The sequence below is a fragment of the Chenopodium album genome, chromosome 11, assembly GCF_948465745.1.
Source record: "Chenopodium album chromosome 11, dcCheAlbu1.1, whole genome shotgun sequence".
Taxonomy (NCBI): Eukaryota; Viridiplantae; Streptophyta; class Magnoliopsida; order Caryophyllales; family Amaranthaceae; genus Chenopodium; species Chenopodium album.
In genome coordinates, this window is record NC_137844.1 from 50,491,082 (window position 1) to 50,508,387 (window position 17,306).

A 17,306-nucleotide genomic window follows, 5' to 3' on the forward strand; every position below is an offset into this window, starting at 1 on the left:
TTACACCAAAAGTTAACCATAGTTGTTAAATAATCAGATTATATTGTAATTAAGGTTACCAATGACTTAGTCATTCTAATTAAGGTTCACCAAAGATAATTAAATTTAAGATTGTTCACCACTTGTAATTTAAATAAGTTGGAGTTCACCAATGAGAATTTCCCAAATCAAAATATAGTGTGCGAATAGTGTGAAAGTCAAACGGTGTCAACTAAAAAAATACGGAGGTAGTATATATTAATGCTCATTTTGTAACAAAAAATTAACTTCCTTGATCTTATATATTGTTAATTGTTTTTTACAAAAAAGAGCATTTACATATAATTTAGAGCACTAAAGTGAAAAGGTAAATTATAAAACTCAGGGCACCGAAGTGGAATTGCCAAAGCACACGGTATCATAGTAAAACAGATTACTTCATTTGTTCAAAATTATGAGGATTCTAATAAAATCTCACATAAATATGTTACTTATTATTAATAAAATAAAAATAAAAATAAAAATAAAAATAAAAAACCACAAAAGCTAGTTAAAGTAGAGTTTGTGAATAGTATCGAAAGTCGTGTTATCTAATTTGGAACATAGAAGTTCATGCCCAAAGTGGAATTAGTGAAAACATAGAACACTAAAATGAAATTAAATCAAACTTTGGGGCACCGATCCAAAATGAAAAATTCCCCAAAAAAATTGATATTCAGAAAACATATCTTAAGAGTTAAGACGAGCTTAACAAATATGTGCATGAGTATGTTTTATATTATGTGTATAACTTAAATATTAGTGGGCCTCATCTATTCAGCTTAATTTCAGTTTAATTTTGTTCAGTTTAGCTCCAATTAGTTCATTCAGTTCAGTTCAGTTCCGTTCCTAATTTCCTTCTCTCATAAACAATTCATTTCAGCTCTATTCAATTTAGTTCAGTTCAAATCAATTCAGCCCCAATTACTTCAGTTCTAATCAGTTCAGTTCAGTTTCAGTTGTTTTCAGTAAATCGGAACAAACCCTTAGGTGATGTACTATATCATTTAATTATATGAATACCGCAAAAATCGTTGGGGTAGGTGTTTTAGGGGGTTGCAGGCATGGATTCCATGGAATGACTTACCCGACCTCCCAAGCGAAACCATTGGTATGTTTCAATTTTTGTATGTCATGGAATAAGCTTTTTTAGCGCAATTTATTGATTCCGTTTCAATCTTCACAAACCCTTCAAACTTGGTTCATAGACTACAAGTAGCATCCACTACATACATTCATCAAGTATGGATCATTATGGACTCTATTCTACGAAAGGGAAAATGATTTAGTCATCGTCTTGATACCAAAGTGGATCGTGACCAAGTGCAACTAGATCACAATATGGCACACAAAGTAGCATGATTAGCGCAATTTATCAGTTTATCACTCCGCTAGCAAAGGCGCAACAAAAAAGAACAGGAAAAGTAAGGAGTAATAATGATGTACTATGATTAGCATTACAACAGACCAACATATTCATCTCACTGAACTCTATAGCAGATAATAACACACTTCTACTGAAATTCATTATTTACCAGCCAAACCACAATGTAGAAGTGATTTTTGACTCTAATGTTCACAACCTAACTTCAGAAACCTGATCATGTAAATGAAAGGTTACACAATAAACATACACCCAAATCTTTGTTTTTATTCTTTTAGTTAGTAAGATTTTACTGCAGCAATCGCATGTTTCTGCTTTCCGGCAGTCCTATAAACAATTCGGTCTCTACATCTTGCACGCTGTTCTGCTGATCATCTTCTTTTTGCCGGCTGCGTTCTGAGTCCGGTGAAGATAAGTGAAGCTGAAACGTTGAAAATATTGGGTAGGTAAAACATTCACTCACCAAAATATACATCAAAATTATATACAAAATACTTAATTGATTACAAATTGCTATAATACAAGTTTTGCTAGTACAGTTTAAGAAAGCGACAATCATAATGCTAGGAAGCATATCTGATTCTGATACCATTATACCAAAATGAAATCCAAATTCGATAGCAACTAAAACAACTTGTTTAGTTTGAAAACACGTGGTTTTACTGAACAAGATTCTCCCTATTATAGAACCTCCTTTGAATCCATTGCGAGGTCATATATCTATATTTTGGGACGTCTTTATAATGGGTCACTTTTAATTTAATTATTGATTAAAGTTAAACGTTATGTTTTTCGTAATACCTTTTGATAAAGAATTACAGTGAACATTATGATATACTGTACGGACTATTAATTTATTACCTCTTTAATAATGAATTAATGACCTTAAAAAAAATAACCTGTAAGTTAAAGACGGATGTAGTATTGCCAATTTTTATAAAGAATTTATAGATGGGATTGGAGAAATGAAAGAAATTACCTTCTCTTTTAGGTGGGCATTCTCTTTGAGCAAGAGCTTCTCCTACGCGATACAGAATATAGAACGAAGAAAATAAGCGTGAATTAACAACTAAGTACAGAACTACGTAACCCAAACATAGACATTAATAATGTGTTCATTCAAAGTAGATAAATGACTTAATTCATGTCCCAAAACCCTTGGAAAAACCTCAAAGCACAAAACGAACATTGATGTAGAATGTATAGAAATCAACATGTGCTGCTGCTTTAAATATTGAGTTTAAAGCTTACCTCTTCATATAACTTGTCAATCTTCTCTCTGAACAAGGCATTCTGAAAAAATACATACAGCGGTAAATTGGTTAAACCTAGTACATGTACGTTTTTTAAGATAAAAGAACTACTTTATCGAGCCAGAATTTCACACGAGTCAACATAGATCAATTTAACAGGTTAGACAGTTTGAGTGTGAGGAAGGGTAAGGGCCTGTTCACATTTACTGAACTGAACTGATTAGAACTGAATTGAACTGAACTGATTGGAGCTGAATTGAAATGAACTGAGTTGAGCTAAGCTGAAATGAATATTTTATGAGAGAAGAAAATTAGGAGTTGAACTGAACTGAATTGAACTGATTGGAGCTGAACTGAACTGAACTGAAATGAATTGAAATTAAGTAAATATGAACAGGCCCTAAGTTATCCCCACAACCAAAATGTCTCTAGTAAAGACTAACCCTTGAGCTCGAGATTGACAAATACATTATTTATTTACCATTAAGCCAGGCTTTGGGATTAAACCAAAAGTACAAATATTTTTCTAGTCCTTATAGTTGTTTCTAAAGATTTAAATTATAGGAGGGCACTATTAAATAACCTTCACAATACACATATTTTCCTGATTTGCCATATAAATATACGAAGCATCTTATATTAATGTGTCACTAAGGGTATTAAGGATCGAAAAGTTTTAAGTTTAATTTACTAAATTTAGAAAGTGGCATAAAATTTTGAAAAAGCCCAAAATAGATATGGAGTCGAATCTAGTTGATTGATTAGGTACGGAGGGAGGGAGTAATACGTAAACTTAAATTTTTAAGGATGATGATATACCTTTTTTGCTCTGATATTGGAAAGACTCTTATCCAGCTGTTTCTCAAGCTGTTGAAGCTCATCAATGGAACAAGCCTCAAGACCATCTCCTAGTAACTTCCTAAAACCAACAAATAAATAAATAAATATCAGAGCTAGTTCATGCATACAAATTATAGCATTAAAACATTATAAAAATAATTAGTTCATTAGTTGAATTGCCAAACCGTTTAGAAATTTCAAGGCTCTTTAACTTCTTCTCAAGTTCATGAGCATCTTCCTTGAATTGCTGCATGAAAAATGTGCTTGATGTAAGTTGTTAAATGCGAATGCAAGCAGATTTGGAATATTCAATGATATTACTCAACGAATTTGAAGACTTTTATATGTTCACACTCTTCACAGATGTTTAGCTGTGGTTATCAAATTCACTCCTAGTTTCAAACATCTGGCCAATAAATTCACAATCCGGGATACTTTGTCAATACACCGTACATGGATGTTTGTTGGTTCGCACCTGTCATGTATTGCCTCTTTCACCCCTTTAACGTTACATACATAGTTGCTGCACAGTGTAGGTTAGTAATGAACGTTTCATGAATACATTCATACTCCGAGTAGAAATTTTCTATTACGGTTTTAGGCTATCATCTATTAGAAAACTTGTTAATTAACATGTCAAGGTGACACTCTAGTACTGACTTAAACCAAACTTATCTTGACTTGTTGATGTCAATGTTCAAGAAATGCAATTGCAGTACTTTTTCGGAATGTGGACTATGGTGCAACATACCCTAATCTTCAACTGTTTGTTTAATTTGCTTTTCTAGAATGATGTTAAGACTATTTTTTCGGAATGTGGTGCAACATAACCTAAATCTTGAGCTCTTGGATAGGACCGTGAACAAAGAAATACTTACCAGCATATTGCTGTCTGATGAAACTTTACTCTTCACTCCACGCAGCTCCTTCATATGTTTTTGGTACCGATCGATTGTCCTAGTTGCACTGCAACACCTCCAACCCAAGAACATGTTACAATTGGCTATTATATGTTATCATAGTGGCAATATAAGATCAACAATTGCTGAACTAGAAATCAAAGGAGTTGAAACTGCTAAGCTAAACATAAATAAAGAGGTAGCTGATGAAACTAACAAGTAGTTCTAATGACTGTTAGGTTATTGGTTTCACAATCCATAAGACTGCTTCTCAAATTATAGTCCTATACAAGCTTGGTTTCCAAATAACAGTGTTTGAGGGAAAGGGAGAAGAGAACAAGAGGGAAGGAATGAAATGAAGGGGAGGATATAACTTTTTTTTACTTTTTTGGTTGTATAGATAGCTGCAAGGACAAGTGATATAGACGGGATTTGATCTCAAGTCTACAGTACCACCCCTCGAGATTTTAACAAAATAAGTCAATTGATCATCCACATCGAAGGGGAAGATAAGAGGGTGACTAATTTTATTTATCTCCCAATTCCCAAATCTTGCCACTACTAGGAGAGGAAGGGAAATTGGATGGTTTCAATTTCCTACAAATCCTCACCATTCTATATCCAAATGACAATTGAAGCAATAGATTTCATCACTCCTTCCCTTTCTCTACAAACACGCTATAAAGGTTAAGTTAAAAGCATCCCTCAAGCTAGTAGTCCACAAGTTCGAAGATACATATATATAGATGAAATGGCCAAAGGATTAAACCAACAGAATGATGCTTTACACACCAATGAATAACCCCAAAATGCTCAAACAACTCTCAGAAAGCAAACAACACCTTAAACACTTAACAATTTCACAGGTCAAATTGGCAATGCCCAACAGATGGGCGTCTTATACATCAAAATGTCACAGTACCTCCAAAGTTATATATAGAGTAATACCATAGTATTACAAGTAATTATTCTAGTGCCTGTCAAACATAGCATAATACTACCTCCGTTTTTTTTTTAAGTTGACACCTTTTTATTATCACGTTTGTCAACGCATGTTTTTAATGCTTAATATCTCTAATTATCAACATTGTAAAATTATAAAAAAATAAATATTAATAAAATATACATCAAAAAGATCCAAACAAGATCCCACATGACTATATTTTATCGTATCTATAAGTCACAAAATCGAGTCAAAGTGTAGTATGTGAATAGTGTAAAAGTCAAACGGTGTCTACTAAAAAAATACGGAGGTAGTAGTAACAATTTATTATGTGTAATATCATATACTAACCATTCAATTTTAGTCTACTTCACATATAAATTGATATAGTTTCTTGCAAGGACAATTTATTTGCTTCTTACAATGCTACATGTTTAACTGTTTAAGACTTGGACAAAATATAATGTCTTATGGTATCAAGTACGAGTGTAATATTAATATAAAGAGCATATTTTGAGAAAACTCCCACAAGTAGTAAGTTTAGACATGTTTAAACATACAACATTTAGAATGTTGATAAACGAAAATTTGTTTCATAGACATATGTTAATACGCAAATACGTAAGAAGTAGCATCATTTTAAAAAGTAAAGCACTTCAACAAGCAAGGACAGATAAGATATCACATGAATTCACATTTTCCACAAATAGATCCTACATTAACTTTGGTGTTGTAAAGCAAGAACCACAAATAGATGTTCACCCCCATATGATATAAACCATTTTTAACAAAGACTAAGAAACCTTTCCATTTAAACAAGTTTAAAGGTTATCTTAATTAGACTTAATAAACACATCCCAAAATAGAAAGTACAAAAGACAGCTTTAGAATTGACATTACATTTCCAATACATTTGTTTCAATAAATAGCAAGCGCGACTAATGCAAAGTTTTCATTAATGAACACCAAATTGGCCACTTAATTGCAACATGGAATAACATACAAGTACATTGCCTAAAATGAATTGAACCACATAAGCAAAAACATAAAGCATAAACATATATCGCCCAAAAAAAGAATTAAAGTCATAATTAACACACTATATTTACTGACACATTTATAAGAAAAAAAAAAAAATTAACATTACATCATTTCTCACGTCTCCAAAAAAAGAAAAATACAAAAATAAAAGAAGATGACATACTATAGTTAGTACTTAGTACTATACTATCTGATAATAATGTCCCACTGTATCTGTAATTGTATTTGATTACTAACTGTGGTAATACTGTATATTTCAACAATATACCATAAAGGACCACCTTCATTAGATCACCAAAGATTCTTCCATCAATTATAATTTTTTTAATTATATTTTTACAATTTTTTTGGGGAGATGGTGATTGGTGATGCATGAATTATTAAACTGACTCTTAACTTAAAGATCAATGCAATCTCCAAGAAAAATTTTATGATTCTTTGTTTTTTTTAGTTTAATTAATTTTTTTCAACATTGATTTCAAAACAAAATTTACTTGTATAAAAATCCTTATAATCTTATATTACGCCGCATGAGGTAAGTGTATGTTGCAATTAATGTAGGACAGATCAAATTGTGTGAATTTGAGAAAACGACGACTAATGAAAGAATAAATTAAAAGTAATTGTAATATAATTCCTTGCACAATACCGCATGAAGCATGGGTATGTTGCAATTAATCTGGAACGGAATCCGTACAACTTAGAGAAATCGACAATTATTGATGGAAAAAATTGAAAGATCAAAAAAAAAAAAAAAAAAAAAAAATTAGATGAATAAAACGCACCTTGAGCTAGCAAACTCGTAGAGTTTACCAGTTGGAGAGAAAATAATAAGTGCAACTTCAGCATCACAAAGAACAGAAAGCTCAAAAGCTTTTTTCAGCAAACCATTTCTTCTCTTTGAGAAAGTCACTTGTCTACTTGAATCATTCTCTATCCTCTTCATTTGAGTCTTTCCTCTCACCATCTTAATTAGCTAACTACTCAATCTCAAGACTTCAATTCAATTCGATTCGATTAAATTCGACTTGATCGACTACAACAGACCAGATCGGTATCGGTATCGGTAAAGGTTAAAAATGAGGGAAGGGAAAGGGAAAGGAAAAATGAAAACCCTAACCCAAATTTTTAATTTTTGTGGGATTGTTGGGGAGAATAATGAAGAAACAAAGACACTACTGTTCCCTGTTTCTTCTACTACCACTTTATTTTATATTTATTTATTTTTATTTTTTTATAACACAAAGATTAAAGAAAAAAGAGGGAAGGCCCAGGAAAGGGCAGAACCTCATCTCTTTCTTCTTTTGGTAATCTGAGAAAATAATAGGTAACCCAGAAAAAGCATATTTTTTTAAAATAAAAACAAAAAAAGGGGTTTTATTACTATATTTATAAATTTATTAATTTTTTTTTTTTTAAAAAAAAAAGGCTGTGGAAAAAAGAGAATATTGAGTACATCGGTGCAATATGGAGAGTCCTGATTGGTTGAAAAATATAAAATTGAGAGAAAAGAAAAAAAAAATAAATTAAAAGGGAGTTTCGATGCATTATCAACCTGGTGCGATTCCAACAGTAGGTGACAACTGACGCGTGGAGGGAACTTGGTAAATGGGTTCTATGATTTTTTTAATATTTTATCACATGGTCCTAGGGTATTGTTAGACCAATAGGAGTAATCTATTCCTAATCAATTTTTTACAATTATACAAAGTCTAATAAAAAATAATAATAATATTAAAAAAAAATGGCTAATACAGTACAATACACTCGTTATTGATTTAACAGAAAATATTTTCTAAGAAAATGAATAGTTTTTACTTCATATTGCGTATTTTATATTAATTGATGCTTTAATAGGGGAGATTTTTATTTTCGTTAAGAAATATGTGTTAGCGTCCCATATTTCTTCATATTCCTAACATCACTGTTCTCTCTACCTTCTTTGCCTATTTTGATAAGCTACATTTTTTTGCTCTTATTCATTGAACTAAATTAAATTGAAAATAAATCCAAAAGAACAGTATCAAATTCTCTCCTATTTTTCTTGTGAACATTGTTATAAATGAAAATTATTTTCCATCAAAACAAACAAAGCATGATACATTAAGAAGAAAATAAATAATGTGATTTTTTAGAGGAACAATCTAGAGTTTAGGGGGTGTCAAAGGGTTGAAGTAAAATAATTTAGTTTATAGATAATGTTACATCTGAATGAAAAGAAATGAATTATCAAAGGTTACTCCGTATGATATGTGATTCTAGTAATTTAATTACTCCATAGTTCTTTTTTTTAAAAGGATCTTGCTAACGAACACCCCGGGGCGTTGGATAAGCATTAAAATACTACCTAAAGTGGTATAAATTTGGGAAAGCATGACAAAATCACGCGTCGATCGGTGTAATTAATGATCATTTTAATTTAATCTTTCTACTTTTAGCTAGCTTATCTAATACTCCCGGGGCGTTCGTTAGCTTTTGTCTTTTTAAAAGTACGATTTTTATATTTTTATTTTTTGGCGAGCGTGAAGTATACGATGGTTTAATTTGTCAAGCATGGTTTCATATATAGTCGCCGAAACCTTGAGAGGGGTTGAGGAAAGAATTGGGTTTGGAAAAAATGTAGGGACTAATAAAGGTAGACTCTCTCGTTTACCTTGAAACAGCATACGACTAGTAGATAGGAGTCATATATAGGACTATAGGAGAGGAAAAGACCAGTTATAGCATTATTTGTTGTATTACACTGCAAACAAGCTATATGATACTGTTATTTGAAACTCTTAGATAGTTTAAGGAGACGTTTGGTTCATTAGGGAAGTGTAAATTCCCATGAAATTTCAATTTATGGGAATAAATTTCATTATCAAAATCATGAGAATTCAACAAATTTATTTGGTTAAAAATGGAGGAAGTAAATTTACATCGGAATTTTAACTTACCAAGGGGGAGTAAGGTAAGTGAATTCCCATGTTTTGTGGGAACTCAAAATTTCTATTTCCTATGAATTTTGATTGCCCCTATTTTCACTTTTTTGTGTCAACCAAACAAGAGGGTAAAAATGAAATTCATGGAAATTTTGACTTCCCACAAAATTTTTAGCCAACCAAACAAGGCCTAAGATCTGGCTACCATTCTTTTTTTTTTTTTTTTTTTTGGAATCAACTATTTAATTGATTGGCCTTGCGTGAAATAATTAAGACCTATTTAAGATCAAGTCTCGTCTACAATAATATCACCTTTTGTGACTCTCTCTACAAATAAAATGAAAATATTTGGTAATCATAATTTGGAAAAAAAAAATTATAAAAAAATTAAAAAATAAAAAAAAATCTATATGATCATGATACAAATCTAGGAAAATTAAATGTTCTACTGGCATTTCTAGATGATTATATCGTTGGTATATGACTTGTCATCATTGTAGAGGCAAAAGTGCAAAAATATCTTCTTTTTTTTCGTTTAATTACTTCATACTCCGTAGTTGATTAGTCATAATATAAAGATCAGAGAACAAGATAAAATACATTTAAAAATAAATGATACTCCCATATTAAATTTTGTGCCTTAAGTACTATTCATTAAGTATTGCTCTTCATGATTATTTTCTTACACACAAAGTAATACGGAGTAGTACTAATTAGTGTTTCAAGTTCAATTTCGACTTAAGTAAAAAAAAAATGTTACAAAGTATATATAATGTGGCTAAGTTATATTAGCCTATGAGACTCAAGACAGGTTCAGTAATTAAACTAATCCGTAATTTCAAATAAAACAAAAGGTGTAAATAATTTACTTATATTGACATGTTTTATCTACTCCGTATAAAACTTAATGTTGTTTTTTTAAAAAAAAAATTGAGTGATAATGTTAAGGAATTGTTCTTAAACGAACATAGCCACAAAATAAGAACGATTTTTTTTATTTTTTCTTTTTTTTTTTTTTTTTGAGTGATATTGTTAAGGACAAGTTCTTAAACGAGCATAGCCGCAAAATAAGAGTGGAATTAATTTTTCCAACCACTCCTCTACTTGGGCTATGTTTGATATGGAAATGGCAAATATATTACTTAATTTGTACTTTGTCTATTATGTTGGATACTTCTGTACTTAAATACAGAGTACTTAGAAAAGCATTTTCAACAACACTAGCTAATTAAACAAATGCAAAGTACAACATAACCTCAAAAACAAATGTTTGGAAAATTATGCAATCACTCATTGTATTTCAATTATTCCATCCCCCTGAACCAATAAATAAATAAATAAATAATAAGGGGATAAATACAATGAAATTAGCTTTACAAAAATAATTAGGGTTTGTTCACTTCAGCTTATTTTCAGTTCACTTTAGTTCAGTTCAGCTCCTAATTTCCTTCTCTTATAAAATATTCATTTCAGCTCTATTCATTTCAGTTCATTTTAGTTCAGTTCAGCTCCAATTAATTTAGTTCAGTTCAGTTCAGTTTAACCCAATTCAATAAATGTTAACATGCCCTTATTCTCACTAGTTTTGTGGGAAATGATATGGCCTAAATAATACTCGTATATTCTTAACATGATCAACGCTCAATTATTTTTGGTAAAATATAATCAAATATCTCATTTTTAAGGAGTATCATTACTCGTTTAATACCCTTAATAAGTTAGAGATTGGTGATGTACCATTCAAATGAAATTAATTCAGTCATACTATTCTACACCTACCAATAAACACTACTTACCAATTACTCCTCCGAGTATTTAAAATAGAAAAAAGGCAAGGTTCTCTAATTGAAGAGGAGTATACAATTTAAATCCAAATTTTAAAATAAAAAGAAGGTACTCAAAAAAGTACTAGTAATTTGTAATGGTAATTTACAGTGGGATGAAAAGGGATGGTGTTAATGAAAGTTTGAGTGAGTCAAAGAGTTGTATTACTGACAACCTATTGAAGCAGGTGAAGAGGTGAGAGAAAGAGAAAGTTGGGATGTAAACAGGAGACAGTTCTGTCGGTTGCCGGTTTCGGATTGGCATTTTAATGTGTTGCACGAAATTTACCATCAAAATATATACGAATCAGTAATCAGGTTTAATTATTTTTCATCCTTCACGCTCATTGGCTATTCCGTACATTGTGGCCATTTTGTCCGTACGATTTTATCAGATTTTATCCAATCAGAGGGTGCCACCACATCTATTTCTGACAGTTGTCACGTGGCTACTCCTTGTGTGACTCGGTCTGTGATGGCTTTTTCAGCTTTTCCAGATTTACACTTTTTTTTTTTCTTCGAATTTTAAGTTGGAAAAAAATTAAGTGAGCTAGATAAAGCCTTCAGCCTTAGGAGGTGGATCCAGGTTTCAATATATGTATATACGGAGTAGTATTTCCTCAAAATATATATGGATGTTTATTAATTTTTAAGATGAATTTTTAATTTATATGTCAAATTTTAAAATATATCTGTAGATACGGAAATTTTATAAGTGTCATACATTAAATTAAATAAATTAATTTGGGTTAAATCATGTTAATGATCCATTTTAATTATTTTTGGCCTACCCAAATAAATAATCCGAATTATTCAAATATAATTCGGGTTATAAAATAAATCAAACGGACCAGGTTAAAAGACTTATAAGTCATAAAATGGGTCAGGCCCAAACCTACTAAGTACACTCAAGGGGTTCTCATCTCCTATAAATACACCATTCCTCCATCAATTGGAGAGATCCAAAAATCATTATTCCAAGAGCTTATAAAACTCAAACGGAATTCTCTTGAAATAAGTCAATAAGCACATCAAACTCATGCCGACTTGTTCAGATACACTCAAACACATTTGAATGGGATTAAGCTTCATAAGCCCTCGTTCAGGTGTATTCAAACAAAACCCTTGAATACAGGTTGACATCATCAAACGTCACCCTGCGTTCAAACTCAAGTCGACGTCATCAAACGTCAACCTACAGGTGTCACACACGTGTCATCGTCAAGCTGCGGAACAGAATCAGAGGATTTAGTTTATTTTATTATAAACTTTTATATAGAGATTGTACCCAAAATTCATATATTAATATAAAGTCATTTGTTACTTTATTTCCCGTCTTTATTTATTTAGACTCAAAATTTGTGTAAACAAATTTTGGCACGCTCGGTGGGACTATCTCTGCCTCTCATCTCTGTTTCCCCGTCGCCGAAAGGATCTCTGCTACAGCTCAACAAAGGGTTGCTGAGTTGGCTGAAATGCTTAACAGCCAAACTGATGAGGGCATCGTTACTAGAGGGATGAAGAAAGCCGTTGTTGACTCCGCCGCAAGAAGCTTGCGTGTCGCGTCAGTCCCAACCAAAGCACGAAAAAGTCGCGCTCGTCTTACTGCTTCTATGAGGTCTCGTGTTTGGTTCGTCCGAGCCTGTCATCCACACAAACTCATCCTTCGATCACTTTGATGAAGGACATGACAATGAGTTTAGTGTGAGCTCACCTGAGCCTACTTTTGTTGCTGTTATGGTGACGCATACTAAGATGGTTGAACAACAACTGGCTGAAATGAGCAGTACACTTGAACGGCTGAAGAAAGATGGGGAGGAAAAATGCTCAAATCAAACAACAAAATGAATAAATTGCTGCTTTGACAAAGAAGCTTGAGAAACAACCGATTGAGACTGAAAGCGATGATAGCTCAGATGGTAGTATTAAATCGAAGGAATTAAAGCCAAATGGGCCACAAAATTCAATCACTGCTGAACAAGTTCAAGCTATGATAGGCAATGCTGTCAAGAGCTAACTTGGAGGGGGAGGTTCGTACAATAGCTGACGTTATGTGAAGCCTTACACTAAGAGAATAGATGAGCTGAAAATGCCGTTTGGATACCAACCTCCAAAATTTCAACTCTTTGATGGAAAGGATAACCCAAAACAACATGTTGCGCACTTCATAGAGACATGCAGCAATGGTGGTACCAGGGGTGACTTGCTGGTTAAACAATTCGTTCGTTCTCTTAAGGGAACCACTTTTGACTGGTACACCAACTTAGAGGCTAAGTCCATTGACAGTTGGGATCAAATGGAAATGGAGTTTTTGAGTCGATTCTTCAGCACTAAACATGTCATTAGCATGACTGAGCTAACCCAAACCGCGCAATGGGAGGAAGAGCCAGTCATTGATTACATCAACCGCTGGCGGGCTCTAAGTTTGGAATGTAAAGATCGCCTGACTGAAACCTCTGCCATCAAGATGTGTATTAATGGGATGAGTTGGGAACTACATTACATCCTAAAGGGCATCTGTAATACCCCGTATTTTTATACGTATTTTCCTAATTAATTAATTAATTATTATTTTCTAAAAAGGGTATTTTAGTAATTTAACTTACTATTTAAATCTTGGAGCCAAAACGATATTTGAATTTTGGCGCCAAAAGTATTTTAAAAACAAATTATTATTTTGGATAAGATTTATTATCCATTTATCCTATTTTAAAAACCAGATTATTTATATATTTTGGATATTTTAATTAAGGCAAAAGCTATATTTTATTATTATTTTAATAAGTCCGAAAATCCCATTTATTTGGCTAATAAATTTTGGATTTTCCTAAGAGAAAATCTGATTTTATTAGTTAAATTATTTGGTGAATATTTGGCATTTTATTATTTAATTATTTATTACAATAAATATTATTTACACAATTATTTTAATTCCTTAAAACTAGCAAAAATAATTTCCTAAAGTACTAAATAGGAGGGCCGAAAATATGAGCTTAGGAAAGCTCAAAAATTTCGGCCATCCCATGTAGATTTTGGGAAAAATATTTTTTTGGTAAATTGTATTTTTAATTATCTCCTTAAAATCTCCTATTTTCCTTAAATCTAATTCTCCATCTTTTTAGTATCCAATCATTATATTTTCTTGCCATCTATTTTTTTTAATTATTCCCCAAGTAATTCCAATTTCCTTAATATTTTTCATGACAATCATACCTTCCATATTCAATTATACACAATCTCTTCAATATCAAAACTTTCCTTAAATCTTTACTCACTTCTCCAAGTAATCCCTTAAACCCTACTTACCATAATTCTTCCCAAATTCTCTTACCATAATTCTTGCATGAGCTAGCCTATAAATACCCCTCCATACCCCTCACGTTCTTCACACCAATTCTCTTCTTTTCTTCTCCTCTTTTTACACAAATCATCCCGTTTATCTTTGAAGATAATTTTCGGGCACTTCTGGTCAGTTTTTGGGGTATTTCTATTTCACAGAAGATTGTTCCTCTCGAAAAATCCTTGAGGTTAGGCTCAAGAATCACCCAATTCGAAGTTATATCGAAAGAGGTATAGCCTCTGCAAGTTCTGCCTATTCTTTCCAACGAAAATCCAATTCTTCTCTTTTCCTTGGTTTCTTATCTTTTCTCTTATTCAATTATTATTATTATTATTATTATTATTATTATTATTATTATGGGGGATTTATAAAAATTATTATGAGTAGTTTTAATTATATAAATTAGATTTTTAATGATGTTTATGAAAATTAATTTAAAAGGTTCATGTACATATAGTTGGGGGTTTTTAATTTCATTGTTGTGATTATTTGTTAACCTTATATTAATTAAGGTTATATTTATTTGTAGGGTGTTTTTGATCAAGCTACTTGAGAGTTCTTTTGAAGTGTTTTTGGCTAAGCAAGGATCAAGGTACGTTAGGTGGCTAGATACCTTGAAAGTGATCGATTTGAATTAGCATGTTTGAATGATTTTATGGTGATTGAATTAAATTGACTTGAATTATGGTTTATGAAATAAAAGTATGTTTAAAAGATTGGTTTTAATAATTAAATTGGAGTATTGATTTTTATAACATGTTTTGATTAATTAATTTATTATTCATGTTTAAAAAGGATTGGTTTTGAAAGCTTGTTGGATTTATAAAAAAAAAAAAAAAAGGGGAGTTTGAATTATTATTATTAATGGTTGGAATTATTGGATTTAAAGAGGATTTATTTAATCATTGAATTAAAATTATTATTTATGCTTTATAAGCATGTTAGTAATCCCACTATGCGGATTTGGTATTTTGATAAGGCCTTGGACTTTGTATGACCGGGTCTTTCCTCAAGAATAGCCTTGTAACATAAGGAGACTAGCTTGGGGGGTGTGCACACTTGGGAGAGGAATTGGTTAAATTGGTTAAATTGGTTTAATTGGTTTTAAAATAATTGGAATTGGTTTTATTGATTATTGGGATTTGAATATTGAGAATTGGTTTTGAATCATGAGTTTGGAATTATTGGAATAATTATTGGAATTGATTTCAAAAGCATGTTTGCAAATAAATTGAATTTAATTATCTTGCACTTACCGTACTTAACATATTTGCTAACCCGTACTTCTTATTTGTTTTGGTTCGCCCTGTTTACCGTAATGGTAAGCAGTGTTATTTCAGGTGGAGTGAATAAATTGATGCGTTGGAGTCCCGGGATTGGTTTCACTAAGTTAGGAATCTTGGTCTTTGTATCTATTTTTGAGTACTCATAACATTGGTTTCTATTCATAGTTATTATTAATAAAGGAGAGTTTCGAAGTTTCCGCTGCAAAGTATGGTTTTGTTAGTAAGTTGAGTAGCCCTGCGTAATCACGCGGCGGTAATATGCCTAAGTCTATCTCTACGGTATAATTATACGTATTATACTAGTATTTCCGTAGAGGGAGATTTGGGGGTGTTACAAAGTGGTATCAGTTTTCAAGGTCCTAAAAAGATTAAAATTGGAATAGTAATTAAAACTGCGGGTAGACTTAAGAGGGCATATAGGATAGATAGAGTTTCGCATTTGTGTGTGAGTCAAAAGCCTTATTTTATTTAAAAACTATTTTCCTATTTGTGGAAAGATGAATGAGAAAAGGATGCTCGAGTTCTCTACGGAGGCCTATAATGGGTACGACTCTCTGTCTAGGAAAGGCTCTCCTCAACGTCGTAGGTAACTTTCCTGGGAGACGCGGGCTCGACTGTCCTATAATCATGATTCAAGTACATATTTATTATTTTCGAAAATAAAAAGAATTGAAATTATTTGAAACTTGAGTATGTGATTATGTGTGCATTATAGTTGGTGTGAAAACACCTTGAAGTGTGTATAGGGGGTCCGAAATTTTAGAGTATTACCCATGGTTGGGTGATTTTGAGTTATACTTGGTTTATTGAGTTATGAATTGCTTATTGCAAATGGATTTTGAATTGGATTGTTTGTGTGATTTGGCATTTAATTAATTGTTTTGCATGTGTGTGTGTGAAACAGATGGAAAAGATTGATCAAATGAGACATCAATATTTTGACATTCATTATTTGAAAGATAGTGGAGTCTCAGTTAGTGAATTCATGACTGAAATTTGTACTTTGGCCTTGACCCTTTGTGAGAAGTATGGTGAGGAAGCCTTGACCCAACAACCTTGGATGGTCCTTTTGGCTTTGGCCCATTTACCTAGGATTAAGAAATACCAACCTCTCTTTGACAAATATGGAGATGTGATCAAGGAAGATGGAACAATGTGGAATGAGAAGCATCATCATGAAGGGAAATGGTTAGCAACCATGTCTAGCCTTAAGAGGGACTTGCACTATGTGGAGCGCAAGTATGAACCTAGGAGGAAAGTTGTGAAAATTCCCACGATCCCAAAGGATCGAACCTTTGGACCTAACCAAATGTACTTCTTAAATGCCCAAGTACCTTTTTCATACCCAAAGAAGCGACATGAGTATGTGGAATCTAGTGATGAGTCCATACCACCTCTTGGTAGGAGCAAGCATTACCGTTCTCTTAGCCAAACTCCAAGCTATGAATCTTCAGAACAACCTAGCCCAAAAGTCCATTTCCATGTTGCAAAAAGGCCCAGAACTCGTTCTCAAACTGCAAAAGAAAGAGCCCAAAACCCCAAAGATTCTTCAAGC

General features: G+C 32.2%; 1 protein-coding gene across 1 annotated transcript; it reads right to left on the minus strand.

Moving 5' to 3' along the window:
• Nucleotides 1-1,517: 1,517 nt before the first annotated feature.
• On the minus strand, nucleotides 1,518-7,734 carry LOC145569084 (agamous-like MADS-box protein AGL19). Its single transcript, XM_081628455.1, has 7 exons — nucleotides 7,164-7,734; nucleotides 4,374-4,461; nucleotides 3,681-3,742; nucleotides 3,475-3,574; nucleotides 2,654-2,695; nucleotides 2,382-2,423; nucleotides 1,518-1,823 (listed from the first exon to the last, which is right to left on the minus strand). The coding sequence occupies exons 1-7, from the start codon at nucleotides 7,343-7,345 to the stop codon at nucleotides 1,692-1,694; spliced, it is 648 nt and encodes a 215-aa protein (XP_081484581.1). The 5' UTR covers nucleotides 7,346-7,734; the 3' UTR covers nucleotides 1,518-1,691.
• Between the last annotated feature and the right edge of the window lie 9,572 nt (nucleotides 7,735-17,306).